The following is a 12,941-nucleotide window of genomic DNA, read 5'->3' as shown; positions in this document are numbered from 1 at the left end:
GAGTAGTGCTTATTTGACCTATTTGAGTATCAATGTGATGTAGGTGAATGTAAGTTTTCTTTTGATATTCAACACCATGATCATGAACCTGTCCTATTTGGTTTGCTAACTGTTTCACCAAATCTTCTAATAAGGGGCTAGCCGGTTTAGGTGGTGGGTTTTGTTGACCATGTTGCTTAAATTGATTAAACTGCTGAAATTGTGGTCTATTTCCATACCTAAGGTTAGGATGGTCTATCCAACCGTCATTATAAGTGTGAGAGAGAGGATTATACTTCCTATTTTATTGTCCAGAAAAACCCCCTTAAGGCATTAACATCTACTCTGCAAAGTAGGACATTCATCAGTAGCATGAGAAAAATCAGAACAAACACCACATACTCTAGCTCTAGACTCATTACCAGGAACAATTATAGACACTAAGGTGGTTAGAGTAGCAATTTGTTGTGCATTTTCTTGTAATTGATTTTGAATACCACTTAAATCCACATCATTAACTCTTCTAACATCATTCCTACTACTATGTTGTTGAGTGTTTTGTGCCATATTAGAAATTAGAGTTTTAGCTTGAGATGGTGTTTTATCAACTAAGGCACCCCCACTAGCAGCATCAATCATTCCCCTATTACTAGGCAACAATCCCTCATAGAAATATTGAATTAAGAGTTGATCACTAATTTGATGTTGGGGACAAGAAGCACATAACTTTTTAAAACGTTCCCAATACTCATATAGTGACTCATTACCATGTCGCCTAATACCACATATTTCTTTTCTAATGGATCCAACACGACTTGCGGGAAAGAATTTTTCAAGAAAATCTTTTTGGATAGCCTCCCAAGTCGTGATTGATCCGGAAGAATGAGAATACAACCAATCTTTAGCTATATCATGCAAAGAAAACAGAAAAGCATGCATTCGAATATGATCTTGTTCAATTCCTTCAAGTTTCATAGTGGAACACACAAACAATAAATTCTTTTAAGTGTCTATGAGGATCCTCACCTGCGTTCCCATCAAATTTAGGGAGAAGATTAAGGAAACCTGAATAGAGCTTCAATGGTTTTTCCAGAGTAGGAAAAACAATGCACAGGGGCTCATCCTCCAGCTTTGGAGCTCCTAGTTCCTTCAACGTCCGTTCTGCCATGAAAGTGTATGTGATTGGTAGTGGATCTTCTACTTCAAGTTCAGGTTCTGCACTAAAAATTTTAAGTAGCTTCTCTGGTTCTGCCTCGTTTAGGAAGCCTACGTACGCTTTTATGTGCTGAAGTCTTGCTTCTGTATCGTACACGTACATGCACCTATTAAGAAAACAGAAAACTAGTGAGAGATAAGCTTGCAATATTAGTGCATAAATTTAGGTTGAAAATAAATTTCTGGTTAGACTAAAATATAGCCAAAATATAGAGCTGAGATCAGTTATTCAAATTAAACAAGACATGTTTAATTACAAGTAGTTCTGACAGTTAGTTTGCTGAATTTAGTAGCATCAGGCAAGCTAAGAAATTATCCGAATCTGACTTAGCAGACCAAGACATTATGCAATTTATTTTGTCAGATTACTTATATTGAATTTGCTCACTAATTTAAACCAAATAGTAATTGCAGACTCGATATAAAATTAGACACTACTTCACTATATGATGTAAACTAAGTCAAACAATATAGATAGCAATAATTCACAACTAACAACATGATAGATAACAATCAATGTCGAATTGCAAATTTGATAATCACGAACAAGAAAATTTCAACTACCCATTAAATCGAAAAATAATACTGTAAAGAATCAATTATAATACCAATAATCCAATAAAAGTATCTCATCAAATTAGCAAAGAACATCAAATAAATCAGTAATATGGAACAAATAAGTTAAGAAGAAGACTTATAAAATATACTCCCAAGAACACCCGAATAAACCCGGTTTCGACCCCGCGATTCGCCTTCGTTCTTGTTTTACCTTGGATTTGAGACTAAGCTTCCCTCCAATGGTTATCTTCTCTTCACCAATTGCCCAATTACGAACTCACTCGAACTATCTTGCTCTTTGTATAATTGTTGGCTAAGTTGTGTGTTTAGCAGGAATAATTGGGGATTTTTATAGACCAAGAACGACCTAAATTTTCTGGTTTTGAGAAGATAAAATTGTGGAATAGGATAAAATTTCATCTTCTCCATATCTTGCTCTTGAATTCGGAGGATAATTGCAATTCTTGTTTGGGGTGAAACTTGATAATGTTAGGTTTGATTCCCCGTATTCACGCACCTCTTCCTCCTTTTCTTTTTCTTTTTCTTCTTTTTTTTTTCTTTTGCTTTGTTTTCCTTGTGATGGCACGTGATCTTGAATGGTCTAACACAAGTGGGTTTTTTGTACTCCGTAGCTATTTTGCATTTCCCAATTCAAGTCCACTTTTATTTCCCCTTGCTTTCCTACCAAAAACACACAGTATTATATTAAGTATCAAATATTATAAAAGTAGCTATAAAATAAAATAACGACTAAAATATTGTCTAAAATAATTAAAGTTACAAATTCCATAAAATAACTAATAAAAGGATGTTATAAGACTAATACTAGGGACTAAAAATATGGCATATTATGCACTTATCAACAAGCAAGTGGGACTAATAATAAAAAGTCTAACAAGTGCTCTTTCAAGTCTACCAAAAATTCAAACAACAAGAAGGAAAAGAAAGGTAAATTCGGAACTTGTTGGATGTGTGGTGGTCCTCACTTTAAAAGGGATTGCCCCTTTTGGAAAAAGAAGAAGGCAAGTAGCCAAGGTCAACAAAATGTTGACCAAGTCCAAGGTAATGTTCAACATGAGTCTAAAAATTAAGAAATGAATTTTGTGGCTATGATTTCTAAAATCAATGTTGTGCAGGATGATGATTCTTGGTGGGTAGATTCGGGAGCATCTAGACATGTGTGCAAAAGCCGGCATTTCTTCAAGAATTATCAAGAAGTAGAAGATGGGCCAATTTTGTACATGGGGAATGATTCTACGGTTAAGGCTAAAGGCATAGGTCAAGTAGAATTGTTGTTAACATTCGGGAAAACTTTAACTCTGAATGATGTTGTGTTTGTTCCGGAAGTTAGGAAAAATTTAATGTCTGTAAGACTCTTAAATAAGTATGGTTTTAAAATGGTTTTTGAAGCCGATAAGTTTATTTTATTAAAGGGGGTGTATTTGTAGGACAAGGATATTATTGTAATGGAATGTTCAAATTAAGTATTGATAATAAAGTGGTAGATTCTACTTATATGCTTAGTGTTTCTTCTCTATGGCACAATCGTTTATGTCTTGTTAATTATCGTCGTTTGCATGACATGACTAAAATTGGTTTAATACCTCCATTTGATTTTAGTATAGAGAAGTGTAAGACATGCATGTTGAACAAAATTACAAGAAATCCTTTTCCAAGTGTTGAAAGACATTCTACATTGCTTGAATTGGTGCATAGTGATTTATGTGATTTTCATAGCATGCCTTCTTTAGGAAATAAGAAATATATTGTAACATTTATTGATGATTTTTCAAGGTTTTGTTACTTATATCTATTATCTTATAAAGATGAAGCTCTAGATAAGTTTAAGGTCTTTAAAATCGAAGTTGAATTGCAAACTAATGAAAAAGTTAAGAAACTTCGAACAGATAGGGGTGGGGAATATTTTGATCCAAGTTATTTTCAATCCATAGGTATAATTCATGAAGTAACCGGCCCTTATTCACCACAAAAAAATGGTGTTGCTGAAAGGAAAATAGAATCCTAAAGGAGATGGTTAATTCCATGATTTCTAATTCGGGTCTTAGTGACGGATTTTGAGGTGAAGCTATGTTAAAAGCTTCTATATTTTTAATAGAGTTCCCAATAAAAGGAACAAAGTTACTCCTTATGAACTTTGGCACAAAAAGAAACCTACTCTCAATTACTTTAAGGTATGGGAATGTAGGGCAATTGTAAGATTGCCGGAACCCAAAAGAAAAGCATTGGGTAAAAAGGGAATTGATTGCATCTTTATAGGGTATGCGGAACATAGAAAAGCCTATAGGTTTTATGTCATTGAACCGAATGACTTTGTCTTGATTCACACGGTGATAGAGTCAAGGGATGCAATTTTTTATGAAACTCAATTTTCATCAATTCCAAGGCCAAAGGACATTGTACCTAGTACTACCTCCATCATTGTAGATGATCCTATTAATAAAGATCATGAGACTACATTGCTGGAAGTTAGAAAAAGTAAAAGAATTAGAAAAGAAAAATCTTTTGGACCCGATTTTCAACTTTATTTAGTTGAAGGGTCAAGGGAGTCAATAGAGACTCAAACACTATATTGCTATAGTGTGGAGGAGGATCCTAAAACCTTTGATGAGGTTATGAAGTTTCAAGATGTGGCATTTTGGAAAGAAGCTATCCAAGATGAAATGGATTCAATTATGGGAAATAATACTTAGGTTTTGTCAGATTTACCACCCTATTGCACTCCTTTAGGTTGTAAATGGATTTTCAAAAGGAAATTAAGGATCGATGGAACCGTTGGAAAGTACAAAGCCCAGTTAGTGATCCAAGGGTACAAGCAAATTCCCGCTATTGATTACTTTGATACATATGCTCCGGTGGAAAGAATAACCACCATAAGGTTATTGATAGCTCTCGCGGCGATTCATGACCTTATAATTCACCAAATGGATGTAAAAACAGCTTTTCTTAATGGTGAATTATAGGAGGAAGTGTACATGAAATAACCAGAAGGCTTCATTGTCAATGAACAAGGAACCAAAGTGTGCAAGTTGATTAGATCTTTGTATGGACTAAAACAGGCACCTAAGCAATGACATCAAAAGTTTGATGATGTAGTCTTGGCAAATGGCTTTAAGATAAATCAGTCGGATAAGTGTGTATATAGTGAATTTGATAATGATGGAAAAGGTGTTATGATTTGTTTATATGTTGATGACATGCTTATATTTGGGACTGATTTGGATCAAGTTAAAAAGACCAAAGAATTTCTTTCGTCTAGCTTTTCCATGAAGGATATGGGGGAAGAGGATGTTATCCTTGGTATTAGGATAAAGAGAGGGAATGGCTCATTAATTTTAACACAATCTCATTATATTGAAAAGGTGATTAAGAAGTTAATTAGTGAGTGGGATAGTGTTGAAGCTTAAGTGTTTTGATGATGATGAATATAAATTAGCAAACTTTAACTAATAAGAATTCTTTGAGTGTTGTGATTAGAACAAGTGAAGTAGACTTTGGAAGTGGAAGAGTAACCTATCTAAGAAGACTCAAAGAGATCTCAAGGAAAGTTAAAGAAGATAGGATTAAGAGTTCCAACCAGGAACTAACTGAGTTCCCTAACGAGAAGTTGAAGAAAGCAAGTTGAGAAGTTCAATTTGGCCTGCGTTGAAGACAGGAAGTTTCACAAAAACTTGTCCTGCAAAGTTCCAGTTGAGAACTGGAAGTGAAGAGACGGCAGGAACTTAGTCCTGGACTGCGTGAAGCCCAAGTAACCTGGAATGCGGTATTTTACAAAGCAATTTTAGTTTTTAATAAGTTTATACTTTTATTTATTGCTGTAAATATGATTGGTAAGTTTAGATATGAGATTTATTAGAAACGTGACAAAAGGGCTTGGAAAGCTTAAAATACGAAAGTTTTAAAAAGATAAGTTTTTATGAAAAGATTTTCTAAGAAGATTTTATTTTGTAAAATCTGGATTCCTAAAAGATAATATTGTTTTTGTAATTTATCTTTGTTAAGTTTTCCTAAAAAGATTTTCTTCTAAAAGATTTACATTAAAACCGTGTTTTGTGATTTTGGTATAATAACATAATTATCTTTTGAAAACCCTGATTCCTATATGAGCTAATCTTATATAAATTGTAGTAATCACATTTCATATTTTCTATGAGTTTATGCGTGAAGAATTCGAAGAGTGTTTTAAAAGTGTAAGTTGCCAAGTTCATACTTTGTCATATTAGTTTCGGATTTCATGCGTATCTTATCTTTCATATACTAGAGTCAAATTTATTGTATTGGTTGGGTTACTAGGTGTGTGTGTGTTTGATTTATATCTTTGCATACGGTATTATAGGCTTCAAGGTTGAAGCTGAGAGTTAGAGTGTTCAGGGAGTATGAGTGAATCTAAGTCAAGGAATTAGGTTGGGTAGGATAGGGTCCTACTGTGTAGCAAGTTCAGTTTGGAACTAGTGAGTAAAGATCTAAGTATAATAGGTTGTAACCTGTGTGTTTGCCCTATTATAGTGGATTGATTTGGTTTTGGAAATCCTTTAGAGGGTCGAGGTTTTACTTCCAGTTGGGCCGTGGAAGGTTTCCTCGTAAAATATTGTGTGCATTGCAAGTTCCTTTACATTCTGTTTCATATTCCGCAAAAGTAGTCATTAGGAACTCGCATACAATTCCCCCCCCCCCTCTTGTAGTGTTTGTCTCAACTAATAGATAGTTCTCTCATGTCTACTCCAATGGACCCAAATGCTTCTTTGGTTCCAAATGGAGGAGGTCCGATTTCACAATTGGACTATGCTAGGTTAATTGGATGCTTGATGTATGCCATGACAAGCACTCGACTGGATATAGCATTCGCCGTAGGCTAGCTAAGTAGGTATACTACTAATCCAAGTATGAATCATTGGCAAGCTCTAAGGCGTGTTCTAAGGTATTTGAGGAAAACCATGGATTATGGTTTAGTTTACAAAGGAGATCCTTCGGTTTTAGAAGGGTTTACGGATGCTAGTTGGATCACTAATAAAGAGGATTATTCTTCTACTAGTGGTTGGGTGTTTCTTCTTGGAGGAGGTGCTATTTCATGGGCATCTAAGAAGCAAACATGTACTACAGACACAACAATGGCTTCCGAGTTCATAGCATTGGCTTCGGCATGTAAAGAAGCGGAATGGCTAAGGAATTTGATTAGTGAAGTGGACTTTTGGCCTAAGCCCTTGTCACCTATTTCAGGGTCTCACACTCAACCACCTATCTTTTTTTTTTTTTTTTTTTTTAAAGTACAATAAAATTAAAAATCTCATGAAATGAACTAAGTTATTTAAACGGCAATTTGGGCACTCTTGCAATATAATAGTCACAACAAATGTTTTAATACTACTTGTCATGCTTCTTTGCTATGTTGTTCGAAATTTCTTGTATTAATGAATAGATAGGGCCTGTCTCTTCGGCTTATTTTTAGTTCAATTCAGTCCAGTTCAATTTAATTCCAATCAGTTCAGTTTAGTTCAATTCCTAATTTCCTTTTCTCATAAAATATTCAGTTTAGTTCAGTTCAACTCCAATGATCAGTTCAGTTCAGTTCAGCTCAGCTCAGCTCAGTAAATCAGAACAGACCCATAGTAGTGTTGTAAAGGCCTAGACATGTTGAATATTGTCATATTGATAATGTTATGAGAATTAATTACTTGGTAATTAATTTTAAATGTTTGGTAAGTGAGTTTATGATCTATGTGAAATTGAATCCATGGGACATTGGTATAAACTAAAGATACAACTTTAGTAACTGGTAAGCTGATATAACATACAAGTTTTAACTACAACAAGCTCTATTTGCCAAATATGCTACTTGTAACTTGAACATATGTTCTTGATTAATTTGACAGCTACATTTCAACTCTAAATTTTTATCTTCAAATCTATCAGCACAACATTTATCCTGATCTAGATCAAGATAATCAAGCAAAATGATCATCTGGGTACGAATGTACGATGATGGATCATTTGCTAGCTTGGCTTAGCTCTAAGTTACAGTCATACAAAGATTATGTTTCACTTAGGAGTAGAAGCTGTAAGAGGAGGAGTCCATAACGATGTTTCGAAGCCCTCCGATTGTTGATGCCAGCATGATGAGCACCCCAATTATTATACATGCCTGCAAAACAAGTACAAATGAAAAGAATTACTTTATCGATCTAATGATTTAATCTTAGGTTTAACATAATACAGCATGCATAATCAACAAAAGGCATACCCAGTTGATGAACCAAGAAGCGCTAAATCTCTTTGGTTTCTTGATTACGAGCCAAATGACACAAGGAAGCTGCAAAGATGTCCCTCAACAAAGTTAAAACTCTGTTTTTTGTCAGGGGTAGTTTAACATGAATAGGGCATATAGAAGACATGAAGAGCTTACAAAGTACGCGGTTGGAGCAAAGCCGAATCCACCAAAGAAACCGAGGAGATCTCCAAAGAAAGGGAAGGTGACTCCGAGAAATAATGTTAACCCTGCAAGGAATTTTTAGTGATCAATCATGGCTATGGTCATGAAGAAAATTCTTGAAAAGAAATTGATCAAATGACTAGTGAAGATAAAAAAAATTAGTTAAATTACCAACGTAGATTGTTCGAGTAATGAGTCGAAGAGTAAGTCCTGGTGGGAATTTTAGTTTTTTTATCATCAAATTCTCGAGCATATCGAAGATTGGCATTGCATATACCTGCATACATTCATCTCATCTTATTAAAGTCACAACTAAATGACTAATGAAGTCTTTTTTGCCCAATAAATAACACTGATTGTATTTTGGATGTAGGCTTCTTTCATTTAACATGAAACAACTTAATAGCCCTTATTCAGAACATATTTTCCCTTATCTAAACATAATTTAGATGTAAATTGAATTCAGATCAGCTAATCTAAGACTCATTTTTCATGATTTTTTATAAAGGTCTCAGCTAACCTGTACATATTGCATTCCATTTTGCCTGTAGATTTCGAATATATAAAATGGATTACCTGATAACTGCCAACGACATGGATGACGACCATCAGATTAGCAGAGGCGATAAGCCAACCAGGCTTCTTGAGTCCTACCAACACATTGTCATCAACATCTTGGCCAAATGCCCAGTAACCAATAAATGCCACAGGAAAATAGCAGAGTGCATTTACGAAATAGGAACCTAAGGCGCCTTTCCACATCGATACCTTCGATGGTCTCTCAGGAGTGGATGGCATGGTGGCCTGGATTTCAAGCACAACTGCATGTCCAGCATAGGCAAATGAAATTTGTCCTAGTGCATTGAAGACTCGGAACATGAAGTCAACGTTGCTTGTGTTTTTGTAACCATAGTTCACATTCTCAATTTGACCTTTGGCTAAGCAACCTACCCATGCTATTGTTGAATAACTGCAAGTTTCAATTGCAAAATCATATCTTCAGCAACAGAATAGTGCTATCAATTAAATTTATATGTACAAAAAAGTAAAATTTATTCACGAAAATGAGGCTTTTTAAGTAGCACATCTTTTTAGCAATAGCAATCCCAATAAATCAATAATATAGAAAGCATAGTTACAGATGTCAGTTAGCTTAGTTGATAAAGTCTTGAAAGTGTTACTCAAAATTAATAGTAAAATCTTGTCTACATCAGTAACAATATGAAGCTAAATAAGGCTAATTTGGTCATTTAAGTGCAGCGAGTTAACAATAGCAATCCCGATAAATCAATATAAAAGTATAGTTGTGGATGTCAACTAGTTTAGTGGGTAAAGTCTTGAAAGAGATAGTCAAAATTGATGGTCAAATCTCGTCTACAACATCAACAATATGAAGCTAAATAAGGCTAATTTGGTCATTCGAGTGCGACGAGTGATAGTTTACCTTACTGTAGCTAGTTTTGAGTAAGTTATCTTGTTAAATTAAGCTACTCAAAGTGACTAAATTAGCCTTCACCAACTAAGAATCTTTTAGGTATCTATTCTACTTCTTAAAAATTAAGGTTTCCAAAATCTATGGCAATCAACTAATCATAGTAAAGTATGAAAACCAAATTAAATATTTGAATAAGACATAACAAATTAAACCAAATTAATAGTGTAGTATAAAGTACCTGAGTGACATAACAGCAGCAGCTAAAGAAACAGCAGAAACAGAATTGAAGTTAGGGAGTTGAGAAAGGAAGAAATGGATTGACCCAAAAATGATGATCCAATAAGACTGCCTAAGCTTAACACAGTTGATGCATGAAATCTCCATGAAATTTTTTAGGCACTTTCCTCCGGTGACCATGTACACAATATCACATCCCACTTGAACAATCAGCTGCTGAGGGAGCACCACCCAAGGGCCGAGCTTCGGCCCGAAGGCGTATTTACCGAGGTCGTAGTACCGGTCGAAGCGTGTCCCAGGAACACATTCATGCAGCTGTATCATTTGCCACATTGTATTCAGAGTGATGCACCATGATAGTATCATTACTACAGTGCCTGGTCCCCTGTAACATCAATTAGAATTGAGGGTTGCTTGAGCCATAAGCCAATGACATTGGGGGGGGGGGGGGGGGGGAATCTTAAAATTAAATATGGAGTATTTATATTGTAACTTGATCCAGTGATTTGTCCATTTTAGTGGTCGTTTGGTTGGACATTAGAAACCATACTCCCCAATTTTTGTAGAAAAATACAAATTGTGAAAGTGCAAGTGTGCAACATTCTAGATTTTGATTTCGTCTCTTTTAATAGTTATCATTTCTACTGTAATGCTATGTTAATCAGTTAAACAACCAAAAATAAGTCTTATACCTTATAAGTATATAGAAGTTATTTTCAATAGACCTAACATGTCAATTCCTAATTCCCACATAGCAAAATTATATACCTTGATATCTTACCTAATTTACTCTTGTAGGAAGATAAAAAAGAATAGTGGGAGTAGTACATATAATTAAACATTATCATTATATCATGTAAGGTGTAGTATGTATCTTGTTAGCTTTATTTTAAGAATATACTTCATTATTTTTAAGTTTAAATGTTTGGGATTTTACACAACTCACACACATTCCTTAGCTTTTCTTGATTTAACGTTAAGAAAAATAGTTAGATAATATCTCGTTAGATCTTGTAACCATTGTAAAAGGTTTTTTTTTTTTTTTTTTTTTTTTTTTTTTTTTTTTTTTTTGGGTTATAGTTTTGAAAATTGTTTAACTGAATACTTTTCAAACAAAATTTAATGTCAATATACAGTCAAGTAAATTAATGGACGCAATTGCCCCTAAAATATGAAGGGTATGATTTAATATAATTATCACGGCTATAATTTAATATTATTATAACAGTCATTGAAAAGGCTTCCCTATTTCAATGCAATTTTTTAGTATAATATAAGTATTTTTTTTAATTTTGCACTGAAATTATTTTTATTAAAGTAAAATTAATTTTATTGAACTTAAAACTAAACTTATTTTTAATTCACTGAATATTAATTTTTTAAGATGAAATGAACAGGGCCTAAGAAATAAAAATAAAAATATTAATGGTCAAATTTGTATATTAAAGACTACCAACAACAAATGAAACGACTAATTGGAGACAGGTACATAGGGAAATCGAGTTCAAGTAGTATAAATTTACCATCCTAAGTATGCCATGGCATAAGGGAGGCTAAGAACACCGGCACCGACCATGGCGGTGACGGTGTGGAAGGTTGAGTACCACCATTTGGCTCGACGAGGAGGACCCTTATCCTGACACACGTCAACAGAAAATATTTCCTGTACATATATTAAGTTTTTGACGACAAATGTTAGGATCCATAAAATTCATCAGTTGAACATTTGCATGGGTTCATGAATTCAGCAGAATTATATATAATAAGGATTATAAAATATATGCATGTTATAACCATTTTCATACCTTAGGTTCAGGAGAAGTAGAAACCATAATTTGGACTGACCTTCAAAGAGATGAAAACAATATTGTAAAGTTGGGTTTGTTTGGTGGGAGGGTATTTATTTTGGGGTAGCTAATAAAGAGTAATCATAATTAAGAGACTACTTTGCAAAAAGGTTAGTGAAGCATACATATAATAGCATGATGAAATAAAGAAAGGTAGAAAAGAGTTTATTGGAAAATGGTAAGCACTCAATTTGGGACAAGAAAGCTAAGCAGCCGAATACAGAATGAAGCTAATTGATGGGGGTTTTGCTTTGGAGTTGTTTTTTTAAGCCCAAAATAAGGGTGTATGTGCTTAGGGTGTGGGGAGGAAGGAAAATTGAAATTTGGTGGGGACTCAAAATTGAACGTTTTTGCAAATTAACTTTTTTTTTTCAAGATGTGAGTTACACTTAAAACGATACATCCAAATACACAATGCTCATGATACATAGTGTAATGAATAATTTTTACGGAGAATTTATTTTACGCATGAAGATTAGAGATTTTTTGAAGTTGATTTACTTGTTATTTGTTTCTTGAATTTGGAGCTTCATTTTTTTATGGTTCAAGCTTTTTTGCTTAACTGTAATGTTCATTGATTGTAGTTTTTTTATATTTTGAAACACATATTTTGTTTTGTTTTATTTTTTTTTCTTTTTTATTAAATCTTTATGTTTTCCGCCTTGTGTAACAAAGGACACAAACCTAGCTATAAATACGTATTGACTAGCATGTTTATTATACACGCGAGTGCATCTCTTTTTTTTTTTTTTTTTTTTTCCCCTCTCTAATATACAAACCCATGTAATCTACTACATACATAGTATTAAGGGCCTGTTCATATTTACTGAACTGAGCTGAACTGAACTGAACTGAACTGATTGGAACTGAACTGAACTGAACTGAACTGATTGGAACTGAACTGAACTGAACTGAACTGAATTGAGCTGAAATGAATATTTTATGTGAGAGGGAAATTAAGAGCTGAACTGAACTGAACTGAACTGAACTGATTGGAACTGAACTGAACTGATTGGAACTGAACTGAACTGAACTGAACTGAAATTAAGTAAATGTGAACAGGCCCTAAGTATTTGGTATATATAAAGTATGTCAGCAATAATACTATAGTGCAGCCATGTGGTCATTGAATTCAAAGCTATCATCCTGATTTTTGCAAAAAAACATACTACCTTCGTTTTATATTTTTTGCAACTTTGGGGTATTATTTATGAGGTATAAAATA

General features: G+C 34.0%; 2 protein-coding genes across 2 annotated transcripts; both read right to left on the bottom strand.

The window, feature by feature from the left end:
• Window positions 1-146: 146 nt before the first annotated feature.
• Window positions 147-2,462, bottom strand: LOC145563678 (uncharacterized). Its single transcript, XM_081624110.1, has 2 exons — window positions 1,964-2,462; window positions 147-1,301 (listed from the first exon to the last, which is right to left on the bottom strand). Exon 2 carries the CDS (start codon window positions 952-954, stop codon window positions 313-315), a length of 642 nt encoding a protein of 213 aa, XP_081480236.1. The 5' UTR covers window positions 955-1,301; window positions 1,964-2,462; the 3' UTR covers window positions 147-312.
• Window positions 2,463-7,810: 5,348 nt separating this feature from the next.
• LOC145563677 (lysine histidine transporter-like 6) lies at window positions 7,811-11,823 on the bottom strand. Its single transcript, XM_081624109.1, has 8 exons — window positions 11,675-11,823; window positions 11,393-11,532; window positions 9,871-10,254; window positions 8,774-9,167; window positions 8,369-8,474; window positions 8,171-8,262; window positions 8,009-8,077; window positions 7,811-7,909 (listed from the first exon to the last, which is right to left on the bottom strand). Exons 1-8 carry the CDS (start codon window positions 11,699-11,701, stop codon window positions 7,811-7,813), a joined length of 1,311 nt encoding a protein of 436 aa, XP_081480235.1. The 5' UTR covers window positions 11,702-11,823.
• Window positions 11,824-12,941: the final 1,118 nt, after the last annotated feature.

This window comes from Chenopodium album, chromosome 10, assembly GCF_948465745.1.
Source record: "Chenopodium album chromosome 10, dcCheAlbu1.1, whole genome shotgun sequence".
NCBI classification, from domain to species: Eukaryota; Viridiplantae; Streptophyta; class Magnoliopsida; order Caryophyllales; family Amaranthaceae; genus Chenopodium; species Chenopodium album.
The sequence above is the reverse complement of the archived record's forward strand: the minus strand, read 5'-3'. Positions and strand labels throughout refer to the sequence as shown.